The sequence below is a fragment of the Parambassis ranga genome, chromosome 5 (genome assembly GCF_900634625.1).
Source record: "Parambassis ranga chromosome 5, fParRan2.1, whole genome shotgun sequence".
Classification (NCBI taxonomy): domain Eukaryota; kingdom Metazoa; phylum Chordata; class Actinopteri; family Ambassidae; genus Parambassis; species Parambassis ranga.
The window spans coordinates 13,360,025-13,374,542 of NC_041026.1; the positions used below are offsets into that span (position 1 = coordinate 13,360,025).

At 40.8% G+C, this 14,518-nt stretch overlaps 1 protein-coding gene across 1 annotated transcript in view; it reads right to left on the bottom strand.

Moving 5' to 3' along the window:
• Positions 1-2,457: 2,457 nt before the first annotated feature.
• LOC114435538 (receptor-type tyrosine-protein phosphatase T-like) overlaps positions 2,458-14,518 on the bottom strand; it is a 257,192-nt gene continuing 245,131 nt past the window's right edge. Inside the window, exons 30-37 of the mRNA XM_028405262.1 lie at positions 13,098-13,233; positions 11,476-11,625; positions 11,148-11,321; positions 10,935-11,066; positions 9,935-10,060; positions 8,014-8,177; positions 3,615-3,750; positions 2,458-3,106 (exon numbers count right to left, since the gene is read on the bottom strand). Of these exons, the coding sequence (XP_028261063.1) occupies positions 3,053-3,106; positions 3,615-3,750; positions 8,014-8,177; positions 9,935-10,060; positions 10,935-11,066; positions 11,148-11,321; positions 11,476-11,625; positions 13,098-13,233 (1,072 nt within the window). The 3' untranslated portion in view covers positions 2,458-3,052. The remainder of the gene's footprint in view (positions 3,107-3,614; positions 3,751-8,013; positions 8,178-9,934; positions 10,061-10,934; positions 11,067-11,147; positions 11,322-11,475; positions 11,626-13,097; positions 13,234-14,518) is intronic.

Genomic DNA, 14,518 nt, shown 5'->3' on the forward strand with positions numbered 1-14,518 from the left:
GGCCCTGTCCTTGGTGCCTATGCTAATCGCTAGGCTCATGCATATTTATGAGCTCCTTGGGAATCCAACCAGCTAAATAAAGGATGAAGCCGTTGGCTTGGAGCTGCGTTCATCACTGACTCTGATTGATTAGAAGCAGGAAAGAAATTAGGGTATGAAGACCTGTGGTTGTATTTTTTTCCCCCTTGTTAAGCTCAGGGATCATTGGAGTCTGTGACATGCAAGAGGGCAAACAAAAGGTGGAAGTCTTCAGATTATGGTTGGGTGACTTTTAAACATCCACTGATGTATAGTTGTGTTTTTCTTCCTGGATGTTATCGTTTCAGATTCATACATTCTAAATTGTCGTTGTTTTGTTTGTTACTACTCCATCTATAAATTTGAGTGACAAGGCAGCAAGGGCGGACACAATAAGTTGATTATTTACATGTCAACTTATCCTCTTTTCCCATAGGGCTGCAGTAATTATTCTGGTCCATAATGGGATTCATGTTCAAAACCCATACAGGCAAACAACAAGGTCAGTGATGATAAAGTGAAGAGTATGTATGTTATATTTTTAACCCTTTCTTGAACCACATTGATGTTTTTGTCAATATTAGTGCACATCGGATGGTTTTAACCTGGATTCTTATAAGTCTTAGGTCGTTAAAATAATCCTTTTTATTGTGTTTAGTGCAATTTAATTACCATTTTAGCTTTTTGGTTGCACATTGCGGTCCTAAATGTGTCATTTTGTAATTTGATTATAGCTTGAGGCTAATAAGGCTGCAGACAGAGTCTAGAGAGTACAGTCTGTGCAGTGTAAGTGTGAAAAGATGAGAGATGAGATCACATTCGACATTTTGGTCCCTTTATTTCATGTTAACCACATTTCAAACAACTAAACAACCAATGGTAATGGCATCACCAGAGCTAAACAGCACTTTGCTAGACAAATAATCAATCAGAATAATAATTATACAAAAGAAAATGTACAAATTCAGGACAAAAAGAACAGAAAAACAAAATATAATACAGATGAAGCCAATAAAATAAAGCCTTAGTAAAAATTTTAAAAAACAAACAAAAAAAGGTTTCTGGCATTCACATTGTCTTCAGTACAGCACTGTCTCTGTCTTTGTCTTCATAGGTCCATCAACGAGCCGGACTGGACTCCAAAAAAATAAAAAAGTCAGCACAGACTCAACAGTTTGCCACAACAATTTTAGCACAAATATATGTCGGTTCTTCCCATGACACGCGCGAGAAAACATCGCTAAACTAAAACATGTAGACTACAAAGTGACAATTACCTCTGTCAAATCAATACAACCTGTGTGATGAGAAGGTGATGTTAATCAGATTGCAATTATAATTTTGTTTTTTTAGTGCACAGGCTTTAAAATTGTACTAGTTCTCCTAGAACAGATGTGTGGGATTTGATAATTGAGCCCTTAATCTGGTCCTTTTATCAGTCTGACTCTGTTTTTTTAAGCCTCCGAGGTACCCAAACATCAGAGTTTAGTTTTTTGGTTACATCGTTTTAACGAAATAGTATAGAGAAGGCTGAGCCTCAGATCAGATGAGTGGGAGACAATGGGGACCTGAGGTCAGAGAGTGTAACAGTGTTCAGATGCTTAGATGTCAGCCAGGTTGACTGCGGACAAACACTGACTGATATCATTTCATGTTAGGTTATACAGTTTTGAAATGTGGAGAGCTAACCTGTTGTCATTGTAATGGTGGACATCCAGGATGTATCATGTGAGGTATATATTATAAATCTGATTGAAATCAAGGGCACTTTACCAAGTCTTTATTGATTTATTAAATAATAATGTGATCTCATTTCATTTTAAAGACTAACTCTTGATTATCCTGTAAATACACCTTTCCTCCATGCTAGTAAAACTTACTTGTGCATCTAACTTGTTTTTTATTGTATTGACTATATGCTTTGAGATGCTGGGTGATCATTCTTTCTTCAACTCTATGTGGGGGACAACATGTAAATGTGCAAAAAAAAAAAGTAAAATAAAAGGTCTTGTAGACGTTTTTAAATGGACATTTTGTATAAAGTATAATCACTTAAACTGACATGGACAGCCTTTTAGAGCCATAGTGTTGTGAAGTAACATTTACTGTGTAATGTGTCTGCTGCATGATGTTTGTCTGTTTGTTTGTTTGACTGTGGTTGTCTTATCTTATTTACAATAAGGGTGGATGCACACTATAAGATTTTAACCATCCTAAAACATTTAGGAGTCTTCATTTTTTTTCCTTCACAGTCCCTAAAAAAATGTTATTGTTAAAGTGTCATGTCATTGTTGCCATGTGAAGAAAAAGAAACCATGCTGAGACATCTTTAGCCTGTTACTACATTACAGCTACCAATAAAACATCGACCGGAACGAGAGGCACTACCAGCGAGGAAGTCATTTCATAGGGGGGAAAAAAAAATGGCAGAAAGTGTTTTAAGCTTTGATCCAGTAAATATCTTTGCTCTTCCAGTGTGCATCCAGCCTTCAGAGGGAGACGACATTCAAGGCATAGAATATATCTAAAAAGGAAATACTGTACAATAGTCACATCACAGCCCAGCAGAGAGGACAGAGAGATAGAGAAGGAAAGAGTGGCGCTTCTTTTAAACATCTGATTTACCTTTTTTCTCTTTTTTTTTTAAACATATCAGTTTTTTCTTTTTTCTTTATACAAGCATGTAAAGTTCCCAGTCCCACACACACACACGAAAATCTCCAGTGTGTATGATTGTGTCACTTTCTTTTTTTGTTTTTTTTCTCTCTCTTCTGTACAGGTCGTGTGTGTGTGTGTAGTCGCAGGCACACATATAGATACGCACGCACCCCGATATGCAGGCATGCCCTCTTTTGTTCGCACGCGCTCACGTGCACGCGCTCTCAATCACACGCACACACATACTCACAGGCACACATGCTCACAGGTAGGATTCGGGTCAACATGATGCAGTTCTGCACTGTTGTGTGTGTCCCAGTGTTGCGTTGAAAATGCAATGACGTCAATAGCAAACGGGAAGGAGGTGATCAGCTGATCAGAAGGAGCTGAGCGCCTCCAGGGCCACTTCGTAGCAGAACTTGTACTGTTCCTGTGAGAGGAGAGAAAGAAAGTCAGAGTCAGAGCAATTCAGTGGTGTAATCCATCTAAAACAACTTGTGTGTGTGAGTGAGTGCGTCGGTATGTGTGTGTCTCTATCATGGCCCTGTCTCTGCATGTATTTGTGTCAGCAGGTGTGCAATATAGACCAAAGTAACACACTGAGAATTTCTTTACAAAGGAGATGGGAAAAATGTGGAGACACCTGCTACCTGAGTCTGTGTGCGAATACATATGTGTGGTAGTGGCCCCAGTGTGTGTGTGTGTGTATTTTGGCTGCAGCATAATGTCAGTAAGTGTTGTGTGTTCTCATTATTTTAATTTTCTGGGGATGCTAAATGATGTTTGAATGGTCTTATTACATGTCCTGCTTCATGTCTTGCGTCCTCCTTCCAGTAGTTATAAACACCTGCTAACTGTTGCATCATCCTCATTTCCTATCATTTGTGTGTGTGTGTGTGTGTGTGTGTGTGTGTGTGTGTGTGTGCTAAAATCCTCACCATAGTTTCCACCATATTTGTTTTGTTGTTCCTCAGAGTTTTGACAGTGTGGAAAACATCCACAATGTTCTGCTGCTGGATCATCTCATTGATACTGCAAATGGCACAGAACGTTCCAGAACGGCCTCCACCGGTACTGCAGTGGAGGAAGAGGAGGAGGGGGGAGAAGAGAAGGGAGGAAAAGGAGGAAGAGCAGGATGGAGGAGGGAGAGCAGGACCAGGAGGAAGAGGAGGAGCGAGGAGAGAAGGGAGGAAGAGGACATTGTCAAAAAACATTTTCATGAGAGAAACCTGTTGTCAAAACCCACCACAATAACAAGTAGAAGTTATGAGTGACTTATTATCTACTAGTGGACAGTAACATCAGTGCAAGCACAAATGGAAAATAATACACAAATCTGAACCATTGACAGTAAAAACTATGGACAGAGCTTTCGTGACGTTACCCCCCCCCCTTCTTTTTTTTTTTTGCTGAGTCGTTTTGAGGCTCCGGGACGCTCTGAGCAGCGTCACAAACTCCTAATACAGAGAAAAAGGGGGCGCACGAGCAGAGTTGACGAAGTCAGGCGAGGAAACTCTTGCTGCGTCTGTCGCTCAAAGCGGAATTCATAATTATGCGTAAGTTCAAGTCCATATATAATTAAAACAGTTAGTTATAAAAAAAATTAACCCCCCGTACAACTGAGACTAGAAGAGAACTTATCATTTGAGACCAGAATGGTTTTTTTGTACCAGGCTGTAAACATGTTTATTTCTGCTGTGAAGGTGGCCATTTTAACATGGGAGTCTTTGGGAAAAGACTCGGTTCTGGAGCCAGCCCCCCAGTGGCTGCGGCGTGAACTACAAGTTTTGACACTTTCGAATGGGCTTCTGAGCCCGGAAGGTTGCTGCTTGGCCTGAACCGCTTCGGTTTTCAAAGAGTCTTCTTAATGCAAATCAATGCACAAAGTACACACCAGTTGTATCCTTACCAAAAGTGAGACGAGTGTAATGACAACAGCTGAGAAACAGCTGAATAAGACAAAGAATGACAGAAAGTGACACAAAGAAACCTGTCACTGCACGGAGGAACAGGGATAATACTAATGGATTTAAGACATTTGTTCAACTAAAACTGATGAAAAAAAACAACCTAATACAGTGGAAATGTTTTGCTAAAGCTGCAGCAGTATGAATATATTTGTATGTATCTTTTTTGTGTGTGTTTACTGGCTATGTGCCCCAATCAGCAGTCAGTGCTCTGCCAGTCAGCAGTCAGACCACCCACCATGAAAACAGCTTCACACTTTCCCATCTCACCTGGTTCCAGCTGAATTCCTGCAGCATTCAGACTGAATAAAACATTCAGGTGCTGAGAGGTGGAGTGGCAGGCGTCACCCAAATCATCCACTGTCTACCTACTCTGCATAGCAATGCAGAGTAGGCTTTCATATGCAATGCAATGCTGTCAAATGAATTAGATTAAGCTAAATAATAGATTTAAATGTCATGTACTAGTTATTTCCCACCTTTTCCACATGTAAACCTGTTTTTAAAGGCACCACACTGGGTTTAGATCTCAGTATTGAGGCTAAAATTCAAAATGCAGAAGTATTCTTTTTGTACTTCTTCCCTGACTTTTTTCAGATGCTTGCTTCAGTGTCAGCAACTAATTTCTAGGTAAGGGAGAAAAGAAATGCATCTTAGAGGCAAAAATAGGCAAAAAGAGTTTGTTTAAAAATGTGAATTCAAATTATAGCTTTTTATTGCTATTGTGCACATAGACTGTGAGCTAAACCTTCTCTAAATTCTACAGAAATTCACATGGTTCGTCCTTTGCCTCAGTGTGCAACACAAGCTAGCTTAATGGCTAATGCAGACTACTTGTTAGATAGGTAGATATACTTTATTGATCCTGCAGGGGGAAGTTGTTAAAGGTAGGTTGAGATTTTGAAAACTCAGTGAGAGTTCTCTCTGAGCTCACCCCGAGACCACGCCTCCCAGTAACATGGACGCACATTACCTGAAGACCAGCTGCGGTCTGTGACTTTGACCATCATGCACGTACCTCTCTGGTGCGCGCAGAGCAGGAAGAGAGTGACAACCAGCCAATACTCCGCGCAGGGGTGCCTCGGAGGATTGGCTGATGTTTTTAGCGTTTTATAGCTTCCACAGATGATTCATAGTCTTCGTTTTAATGCCAAACTCCCAAACTAATTGGTTGCTGTCGGATTGTAAAGAGAAGTTACACTAATTTAACAAAAAGTGCATCAGAATGAAATCTCCTACCCTACCTTTAACTCATGCGGCTTTAGCATGTACAGTAAAAGAAGATGGAGTAATACACCTCACAAAGTGAAGAAAGTAGATGCTAATGGAACAGTATCTGTTGTGAAATTTCTAGTTGAACACATATCTTTAAGCCTTTATCATGAAATTCAAGAGGAAGAGTTACTGAGTGACTGAATTACGGGGCACGGAGTGTATGCTGAGCACTTGATAGTACAGGTTATCATCACTTCACAAACTAATGTACTACACATATGTAAACATCTAAGTGTGGATTTTAGCCATCAGTAGGCTAAGTGAGATTAAATATTAAATATGTATTCATTTGATAATTAAATATAGTGTATAATCATTGCTTTTAAGTAGCATAAAGTGATGCATCGGTAAGTGCAATAGGCCAGCTAGCTGTAAATCAGCTACACTAAGTTGTAAATTAAAGTTACATACATTAAGTGCTTTTTATTTCAAAGCCATTCACTTTATAATCTGCCCACAGATTCAGCAACAATCCTGAAAAGCCTGAACATTGAAGATCTAAGTGCGAGGAACGTAGCAGCTGCTAAAGTATTTTGTAGGAGTGATTAAGCACGGACATGTTTTTATTTGATTTAAAACGTCTCTGACATTATACACTATCCCAGATATGAACGGCCACATGTTTGGAATATTAATGAGGGTTTCGACTGGGATCAGACAGCACCATCTTTTTCTTACTCTGCTTTATCTCAAATATATATATATCTGTATGGCTCCAGCTAAACACTGCACAGACAGATTGCTGTGTTAACTGTGCTGCTCCTTGCTATTTTCTAAAAAAAGGTTCTCCCACTGTGATTTGCTGAAAATGAGACATGTGCTCGGCATTAAAGCCCCATCAGACTCCAACCTCCAGGACAAGTGAGGAGCAGAAATATAATCCATTATCACCAGCGACTGATTGAACCATCATGTTTCTCCTTATCGCTGGTATTACTGAGTCTGTGAAATCAATAGGTGGGGTTGATTAGCCGGTGTATGTGGTTGTCTTTAGCTGGAAGCAGAGAAAGCTCACACCCCTGTCAGTCACATTCACTGCATTGGGCATAACAACATAAGAATTTACTGATAAAGTTGATCAGAAATCAATCGCTATAGGGATTGACCTGAACCTGGGGTCAAAGGTCAGTCATATTGTTTTTTTACTTTACTCCTACTGGCTCCACTTGCAGCTAAAAACTTTATTTCATACATTCTCCCTGAAAACTGAACATCCAACAAAAACCTCAGTGCAGATAGGAAGTGGGAAAAAAATACAAATCAATGCCATTTCTGATTGGTCCAATGAGCTGTGACAGAGGAAGCTGATTGGATGAGCACCAGTGAATGTGCTTGAGGCAATATTTGGAGTGTGTGTGTGTGTATTATTGTCTGTGAAGTTCCCTGTAATCTCTCTTCTATAGATTTTATAGCTTTTGTTTCCTTCCCTCATTATGGGCTTCATTAGCTCCGCTCAGAACGGAACTGTATGGAACTGAATGTTGTATACACACACACACACACACACACCGGTATGTGTAATCAACAGCAGGCTGGCTTGCTGAAAGTTTCACTGGGAGATATATGCAGGTTTTGGGGTGTGTGTTTAATCTGTGTGTGATCTGCCGTCATCATGAAAATCTGTTATTTGGGTTGACATTGCTATAAAATGCAGTGTTTATGTGCAAACATTTAAAGATATTTTGCACCATTAGTGCTTATCCACGGCTCCCTAGCACAAGATAAATGTTGAGTTTAAGGCATCTGCATGTGTGACAGATCAGCAAGGCAAAATAAAGCATGAAAATGTTTTGTAGCAAAGATAAATGGAAATGTCCAGAAACACCATTTATTGTATCCATTATTTTAAAAATGTGTGTGTGTGTGTGTGATTCTCTGAATGAGTGCTGGTGGACATTTTGTGTGTGTTCACTTTATCATCAGCGAGTGTATCTTAGCATCTTTCATCTCACACACACACACTGTAAGGCCACATTTGTCTTCACATGTTTGTGTTGATTTGTTATCCCACAGAGCAGCCTACTATTTCATCATGTTTTCAGGTGTGTGTGTGTGTGTGGGGGGGGAGGGGTGTTCTCACGCGGTTTACACTTACAGGCAGTGTACCACAGTCCTCCCGTCTCCTCCGTCATACTGCTCCTGCCACTTAGCCAGCCGCCTGACCAACTGGAGGATGGAGCGCTTGGAGAGGGGCGTGTCCCTGTAGGCTGGCCAGCCAATGTACTGGAAATGCTGCACCAGGCGGTAACCGTCCTGTGGCTGAGGAGAGAAAGATGTAAATGTAAATGCTGCCTGTCTTTTCAGGGGGGGGTCCTTGTTGGTTGCCTTGAGGGAAATCACCACATGTGGTTATAATATACATACATTATATACACTAAACTGACATTTATTTTTTTTTATGTGTTAGTCTGCTTTTTTTGCTCCAATTAGTTCTTGTTTTTGAACAAAACAATCAGCATTGGCCTCAACAAAGAGGATAGCTCATAATGTTTAATTCAATTTCATGGCAGACATGCTATGTTTCAGTCATCTGGCCCAAGGCTGTTGGCATCCACTGGATGAAATACCAAAACCCGCCATCACTGTCAGACTGATTTACTGCTATGTTCGCCACACATGCATATGCAGATCGACATGTCTGCACACAACCAACCACATACAGCAGTATCATTTTTTTTTCAATTTCCCACACGTGTTTTCTTATTTCTCCATCACTCTCATTGATCAACTCACCCTACTTTTCTACCCACCCCCCCCTTACATTTTTGTATTTCCTCTCCCTCTCTGTCAGATTTTTTCTCCTCACATTTTCCACCGTTTCCCTCCTCATTTGATGGCTTATGGACTCAGCTAGGCTGGAGCTGCTCTCACACAGTGTGAGATGTGCTGTTATGGCGATGATATAAGCCATTTCACACTAGACTGGTGATGTGTTTGAGACCAAGAGGAGAGAGAGAGAGAATATAGAGAGTAAGGTAGCGGGAAGTTCACTAAGCACTATAGGAGCATACAGACGATAGGGCACCGCCGGAGTAGTGCCGTCATGGATGGGTGAGAAAATGAGATGAGAAGGGAGTAACAAGAGGAGGCAAGTGGCTGGTGTGGTGGGCGAAGAAACGGGAGAGAGGAGAGGTGAAAAGGAACGCAAGCGGAAGAAGATGAGAGGGGAGACAGCCTGTTGTTATTGCACCCCTCTCATCACCATCATTTTTTTTTATCTATGGAGGCTTCAGCCTAGCTGCTGTAGTGATGTCATAGTGATGACACAGCAGAGGGAAAGGTCACATGACATGGAAAATGCCTCTCCTGTGTTTCATCGTGTTGCTCTGTATACTGTTTCATAATCTATTTGAACCCAAGGCTTTTGTTGTAAAAATATTATTGTACAATGACAATAAAGATCATGAGCAATCCATCCCACCCTCTTTACAACACTGTGGACAGACTGAGAAGCAGCTTCAGCAACAGACTCCTGCTGCCCCGCTGCTCTAAGAAATGGTACAGGAAGTCATATATTATGCAGCCTTTTGCAGAAGTTTACTAAACTAAGGGGCAGAATGTCAGCTGAGTTGTCAGCCAGTTTGAGTAAGAATAATGTCATTAACAGTGCATGGGACAAGAAGAAAAAACTGAATAATATAGGTGATGGAGAATAAGATAAAAAGTACGAGAGGGTGAAAAGACAGACGGAGGGTTAACCCTGAAAATACACATGTACAGCACTGCAGTGAAGGAATTTAAATTCTGTTGGATCCACGGTTAAACAATGATGGGCAAGAGACATTAAACTGCGTCAGTAAGGGGCCATATGTGTTTTAAAGTGCTCCTTAGAAAGGTCCTAAACCCAAACCTACACTGATCATCCTTTCCTTAAGCCACTGTCAGGTCCAAACTGTAATATTATACTGTATGTGGTGTCAATACAGCTGAATTAAGTTTTAAACTAAGTTAAGGAGCATGAGTTTGTCCTAAAGATATATATATATATATATATATATAAACAAAAGACAACTTACCCTGGCCATGTTGCAGATCCTGAAAATTCGGTTGATGATGTCTTCGTCGATGTCCGCCGATATAAACTCCACTTGAATTGGACCGTAGCAACATGAACTTTTCTCTGGCCAGTACTGCATACATAACTGCAGAAAACAAAGCACAGAGGAGAGTGTGAAGTTTATGCAAATGCATGTAAATATAAGCCTGATGAAAGACTTACTGCTTCACGTGGAATATGATCCTTTATTTAGGATCAAACTTAAGTAAGTTCTATTAACTCGCCGTGAAGTGATAATCCACGTCTAATTTACATTCAACGAGGGAAAGATGAGCTGACTTAACCTTGACCGCGTTGATTAATCTTTAAGTGTGTCTTATGAAACCTGCTCAAAAGCTAGATCAACACAGTGTTTTTTTTTCACCCAGACTGTGACCTGGTACCGGTCAGTAAACATCAAATACTGATTATATCACTTCCTCCAACATTACTGATGCCACTCTCGAGCAGTGAAAGGCTGATGATGAGGGAAGATGGTGCATATAAATGCATATTCCTTTCAGATTTTCTTTGTGGAGCATTGTATTAGCTCTGTAAACACCTAAGAGAGATCTGGTGTCAGTAATTGGAAAAAAACACACCTCTAATTTGTCATGGGTGTCAATCAATCAAGACAAGACAGATTAGTCATGTACTTGTGAATATATGTTTAACAAATGTATTTTATGTAGTATGACATGTCTCTGTGTGTTTCCATCTTTGTCTTCTTTTGTCAGAGCTTTTGACAAGTTAATTACAGCGTGTGTGGGTTTTTAAAATCACTGAGCTAACAAAAGAGTAGCCTTGCTTTTAAATGGACTAAAGCAACTCATTTGTTTGTTTGAAGACATTTTACAGCATGTCATTGAAGAAGGTCAAATTCCAATCCCAAGGCCACGCACAAGGCTAAAAACCACCACAGTCAGCCACAGCAGTCTCACAAAACACATACAAATGCGAATACAAATGAGCACTCGTACCTGTGCTGCATCCATCTCATTGAGCATTACAATGGAGGAGCAGTTGTAGTCAAAGACCAGCCTCCAGAAGTCGCCCATTGTGTTTGGCAGAGGATGCTGGGTAACGATGAAGGCCGCTGGCTGTTTGTGGCTCTGGATTGAAATAAGAAGAAACTTGAAAGTTTAATCTGTAATCTATGTTAAACATAGACATATTCAGAAATCCAAACTTACATCCATTAATGCAGCGTTGATGTAGTTGGAGCTCTCTCCATCCACTGATATGAGGAAAGGCAGACATCGGTCTGCTGATAGGACGTCCATACTGCGGTTCTTGTCGTGGTTTCTGGGTAGCAATCCCACACTGCAGTCCTCTGGACGGACTCTAGGGGTCACTATGTTCAGAGTCTGATGGATGGAAAAGAAATGTAATAATCTTTACTTACCCTGCCAGTTAAGTAAGATACTAGAGCAAAGAAGACTAGGACCTAAGGTTAAGGCTTGGATACATCTCCAGAATGAATCTAAATGATAAATGACAAAAACAAGTGTGTGGGCTCACCTGGAACTCATCTTTAATCTGGCTGGAGTTGGTCTGTGGGTCCAGCCTGCTGATGTTGTAGTAAATGGCTCTGAACTCACACACCGGTATGGCTGTATTCCCACATAGACAGGCTTCCAAGATGGCATCATGAACAAACACGTACTGCTCCTGCAACATAAGCGCAAGACGGTCAAAGGATTTGATTTGATGAAATATAGCAGACATTTTCCTGGCTTTTGTGAGTAGATGAACGTTTTACCTAATATACATTAGACTTGCCTATACTTTCCTACAGAGAAGCTGTACATATCTTGGCAATTTCAATCACCTCTCAACTCTCTGTAAACACAATTCCTTTTTCCTTTGAACAAATACATCATTTGTATGCCAGTGGCCTTGTGGCAGGCTGAAGATGAATTAAGAAGGCCATTAGACTGAGCCAATGCTAGGTTTGCTTTGTTCTGGATTGAGTGTATTCTTTAATACCCCTACATACTAGCTCATTGGCGCAAGCATTCATAGCTCCTAAAGCCACATTGCATGTTAATTTACCACCCTCTCTTCGTGCCACTATCATTCCAGTTTTAGTGTTGCTTCAGTTTTTATATCTCATTTCCTTTCACACTTATGTTTGTCTGCTGCCTCTCGGTTTTTCAATTTGCCTTTCACTTTATCTCTCAGCCTCTTTCCTGGTTGAATGTTAATTGTTGCCCTTGGAGCGCAGAGGAGAGTTTAAAAGCATCACTGAAATGACCTCTCCTGGCCATTACCTACTCTGGTGACATGCACGGACACACACTTGCATGCAAGAACACATGTACGCACACAGGCATATAGCCATGATCACACACACACATACACACCAACAGACAAGCGCTCAACTGATACACACAAAACACGCACTCCGAATTCCCCTGCGCCTTTTAAAAGATTAATTGCTTTGTGTTGCGCAGAGCAGGATTATAATACCGTCAAGCGGCTTCAACACTGACACAAATTGCTCCCACACATATTCAAAAGGCAGGGCAGGATGCATTTAGCTTGGTTTCAAGAGGCATAGAAACACACGTACGAATGTGCACACAAAAGACTGGTGCAGACACACATACAAAACTAGGATTCACACCACCACTGTGGTATGAAAACACTTAACGTGATAGTCTGGGTTACTTTTTCTTAACCTCAAGAATCTAAAAACCCATTCAGTTTCAGTCAATTTCAGACGCCAAGCTTGAGCTGTCAGTCTGAAAATGAAGCTGTTTCTTTATTCCTGGAAAAAGTTGACTTTCTGGATATGCAAGGTTTTCATCAGTAGCACAAATGGAATGCAGAGGCGGGATGGATTAGGTCGGCTTAAGGTAGCTTAGAGAAGAAATGAGCACTTCTGTTCTGAAATGAAATACCCGGTCATTTCAAGGCACAGACTCTTTAAAATGATTGATACTACAAAATTAGAGCAAATTATGACACTGTGTAAAGGAGAATGATTAACCTAAGTCCTCAACTGACAAAAAGACACAACTTTTTGTTGCTGTGGAACGGGTATATCGAACAATAAACCTTAAGAATTCAAACTGCATAACCTGGAGTGTATTACAGGAAGACTGATATGACATATCAATACGTACTTCTACACTTACCTCTGTCTGAACCATGTTGACTCGTTGTGACCTCAGCTCTCGGATGCAGTTGAAAATGTCCACCACTCCCTCATTCTCTGCCATGTCTAACATGATGTCCACTGCAATGAAACAGCCTGTCCTCCCTGCCCCAGCACTGCAGCGAGACACATCAGCAATACTGAATAAACAATATTATAAGTTCAACAACTTAACAACCCTTAACAAGACCCTTGGCTTTTTTGCATTTATCATTCAAGTTGTGTCTGTGCACAAATACTGTCAAATTTTTGTGTCAAATACTCCTTAAACAGCTAAAACTTGTCATATCTCATATTTACTCTAAAGTACATGGTAATGTGTGTTGGATTTACTGTATTTCTCAGCCAGAAGCACCTTAAGTGTGGCAAGCTATCCAACATCTGTTTCTTACTACTTCCAGTCTGCTAGGCTTAGTATAACATCTGAGGACTGTTTCAGAAAGCAGGTTTAACAAACTCTGAGTAAACTGATCTCAAGATGGAAAAATGGAAAATAAGCACATAAATAGACATCAATACATTGCTGAATTTTTTTTTTAAGTTTTTAGAAAAAAAGATTTTGGACCTCTTTTAAACATGTTATAAGACACCCTTGTTCCCCAACAAGAATCAGATTTGACAAGGAATGATCTTTCATTGTTTCCCCAATCAGCACTGATGGCACTCTTAAGCATAGAAAAGGTGATGATAATTTTTTTTGTTGCATAATCAATATAAAATGATGACCAAGCAATCAGAAAATATACATCTAGTCATACGTAGTCTGACATGATGTCCTTATGTCTGACAGAGAAACTAGTGCCTGGAATGATCATGGACTTCAGGATGAGGGTGGGTTTGCTCACACTCTCACTCATGTAGTAACTTTAATGCCCCCTGTCAGGTGTTAAGGCGACACATAGTGAACAGCAATGTTTGGAGGGAAGAGACAGGTGGAGAGGCAGACCAGCAAATGGATGGATGAGCTGGATAAAAGGAGAGAGGGAATGGTGGGAAGAGGTTAGCGACTGTGAGCGATAGAAGTGGTCGTCACAGGGGAGAGATCAAGGGAGGGAAGGAGACATAGATGGAGGGATGGAAGTTAGAGGATGAGGTATAGACGGATGGAGAGAGGGAGGGGAGAAACCTATCTTTCACTCTGCAATCCCTCTGACAGTTTGCAGAGAGAGAGGGGGGGAGAGAGAGAGGAAACAGAAGGAGGGAAAAAGGAGAGATAAGAGGAGCGGTAAGGAAAGATAGGAAGGAGAAAAAGTGAGAGAGAGAGAGAAAAGGAGGGAGCGCCTCGGCAGATTACCTGTCAACCTCTGTGATTAATGTTGAGACCAGAATACTGCTGGGCCTGTGTGTGTATGTGTGTGTTTGAAAGCCTCATGACACAGGCCAATAGCGTCAGAGTGCCCC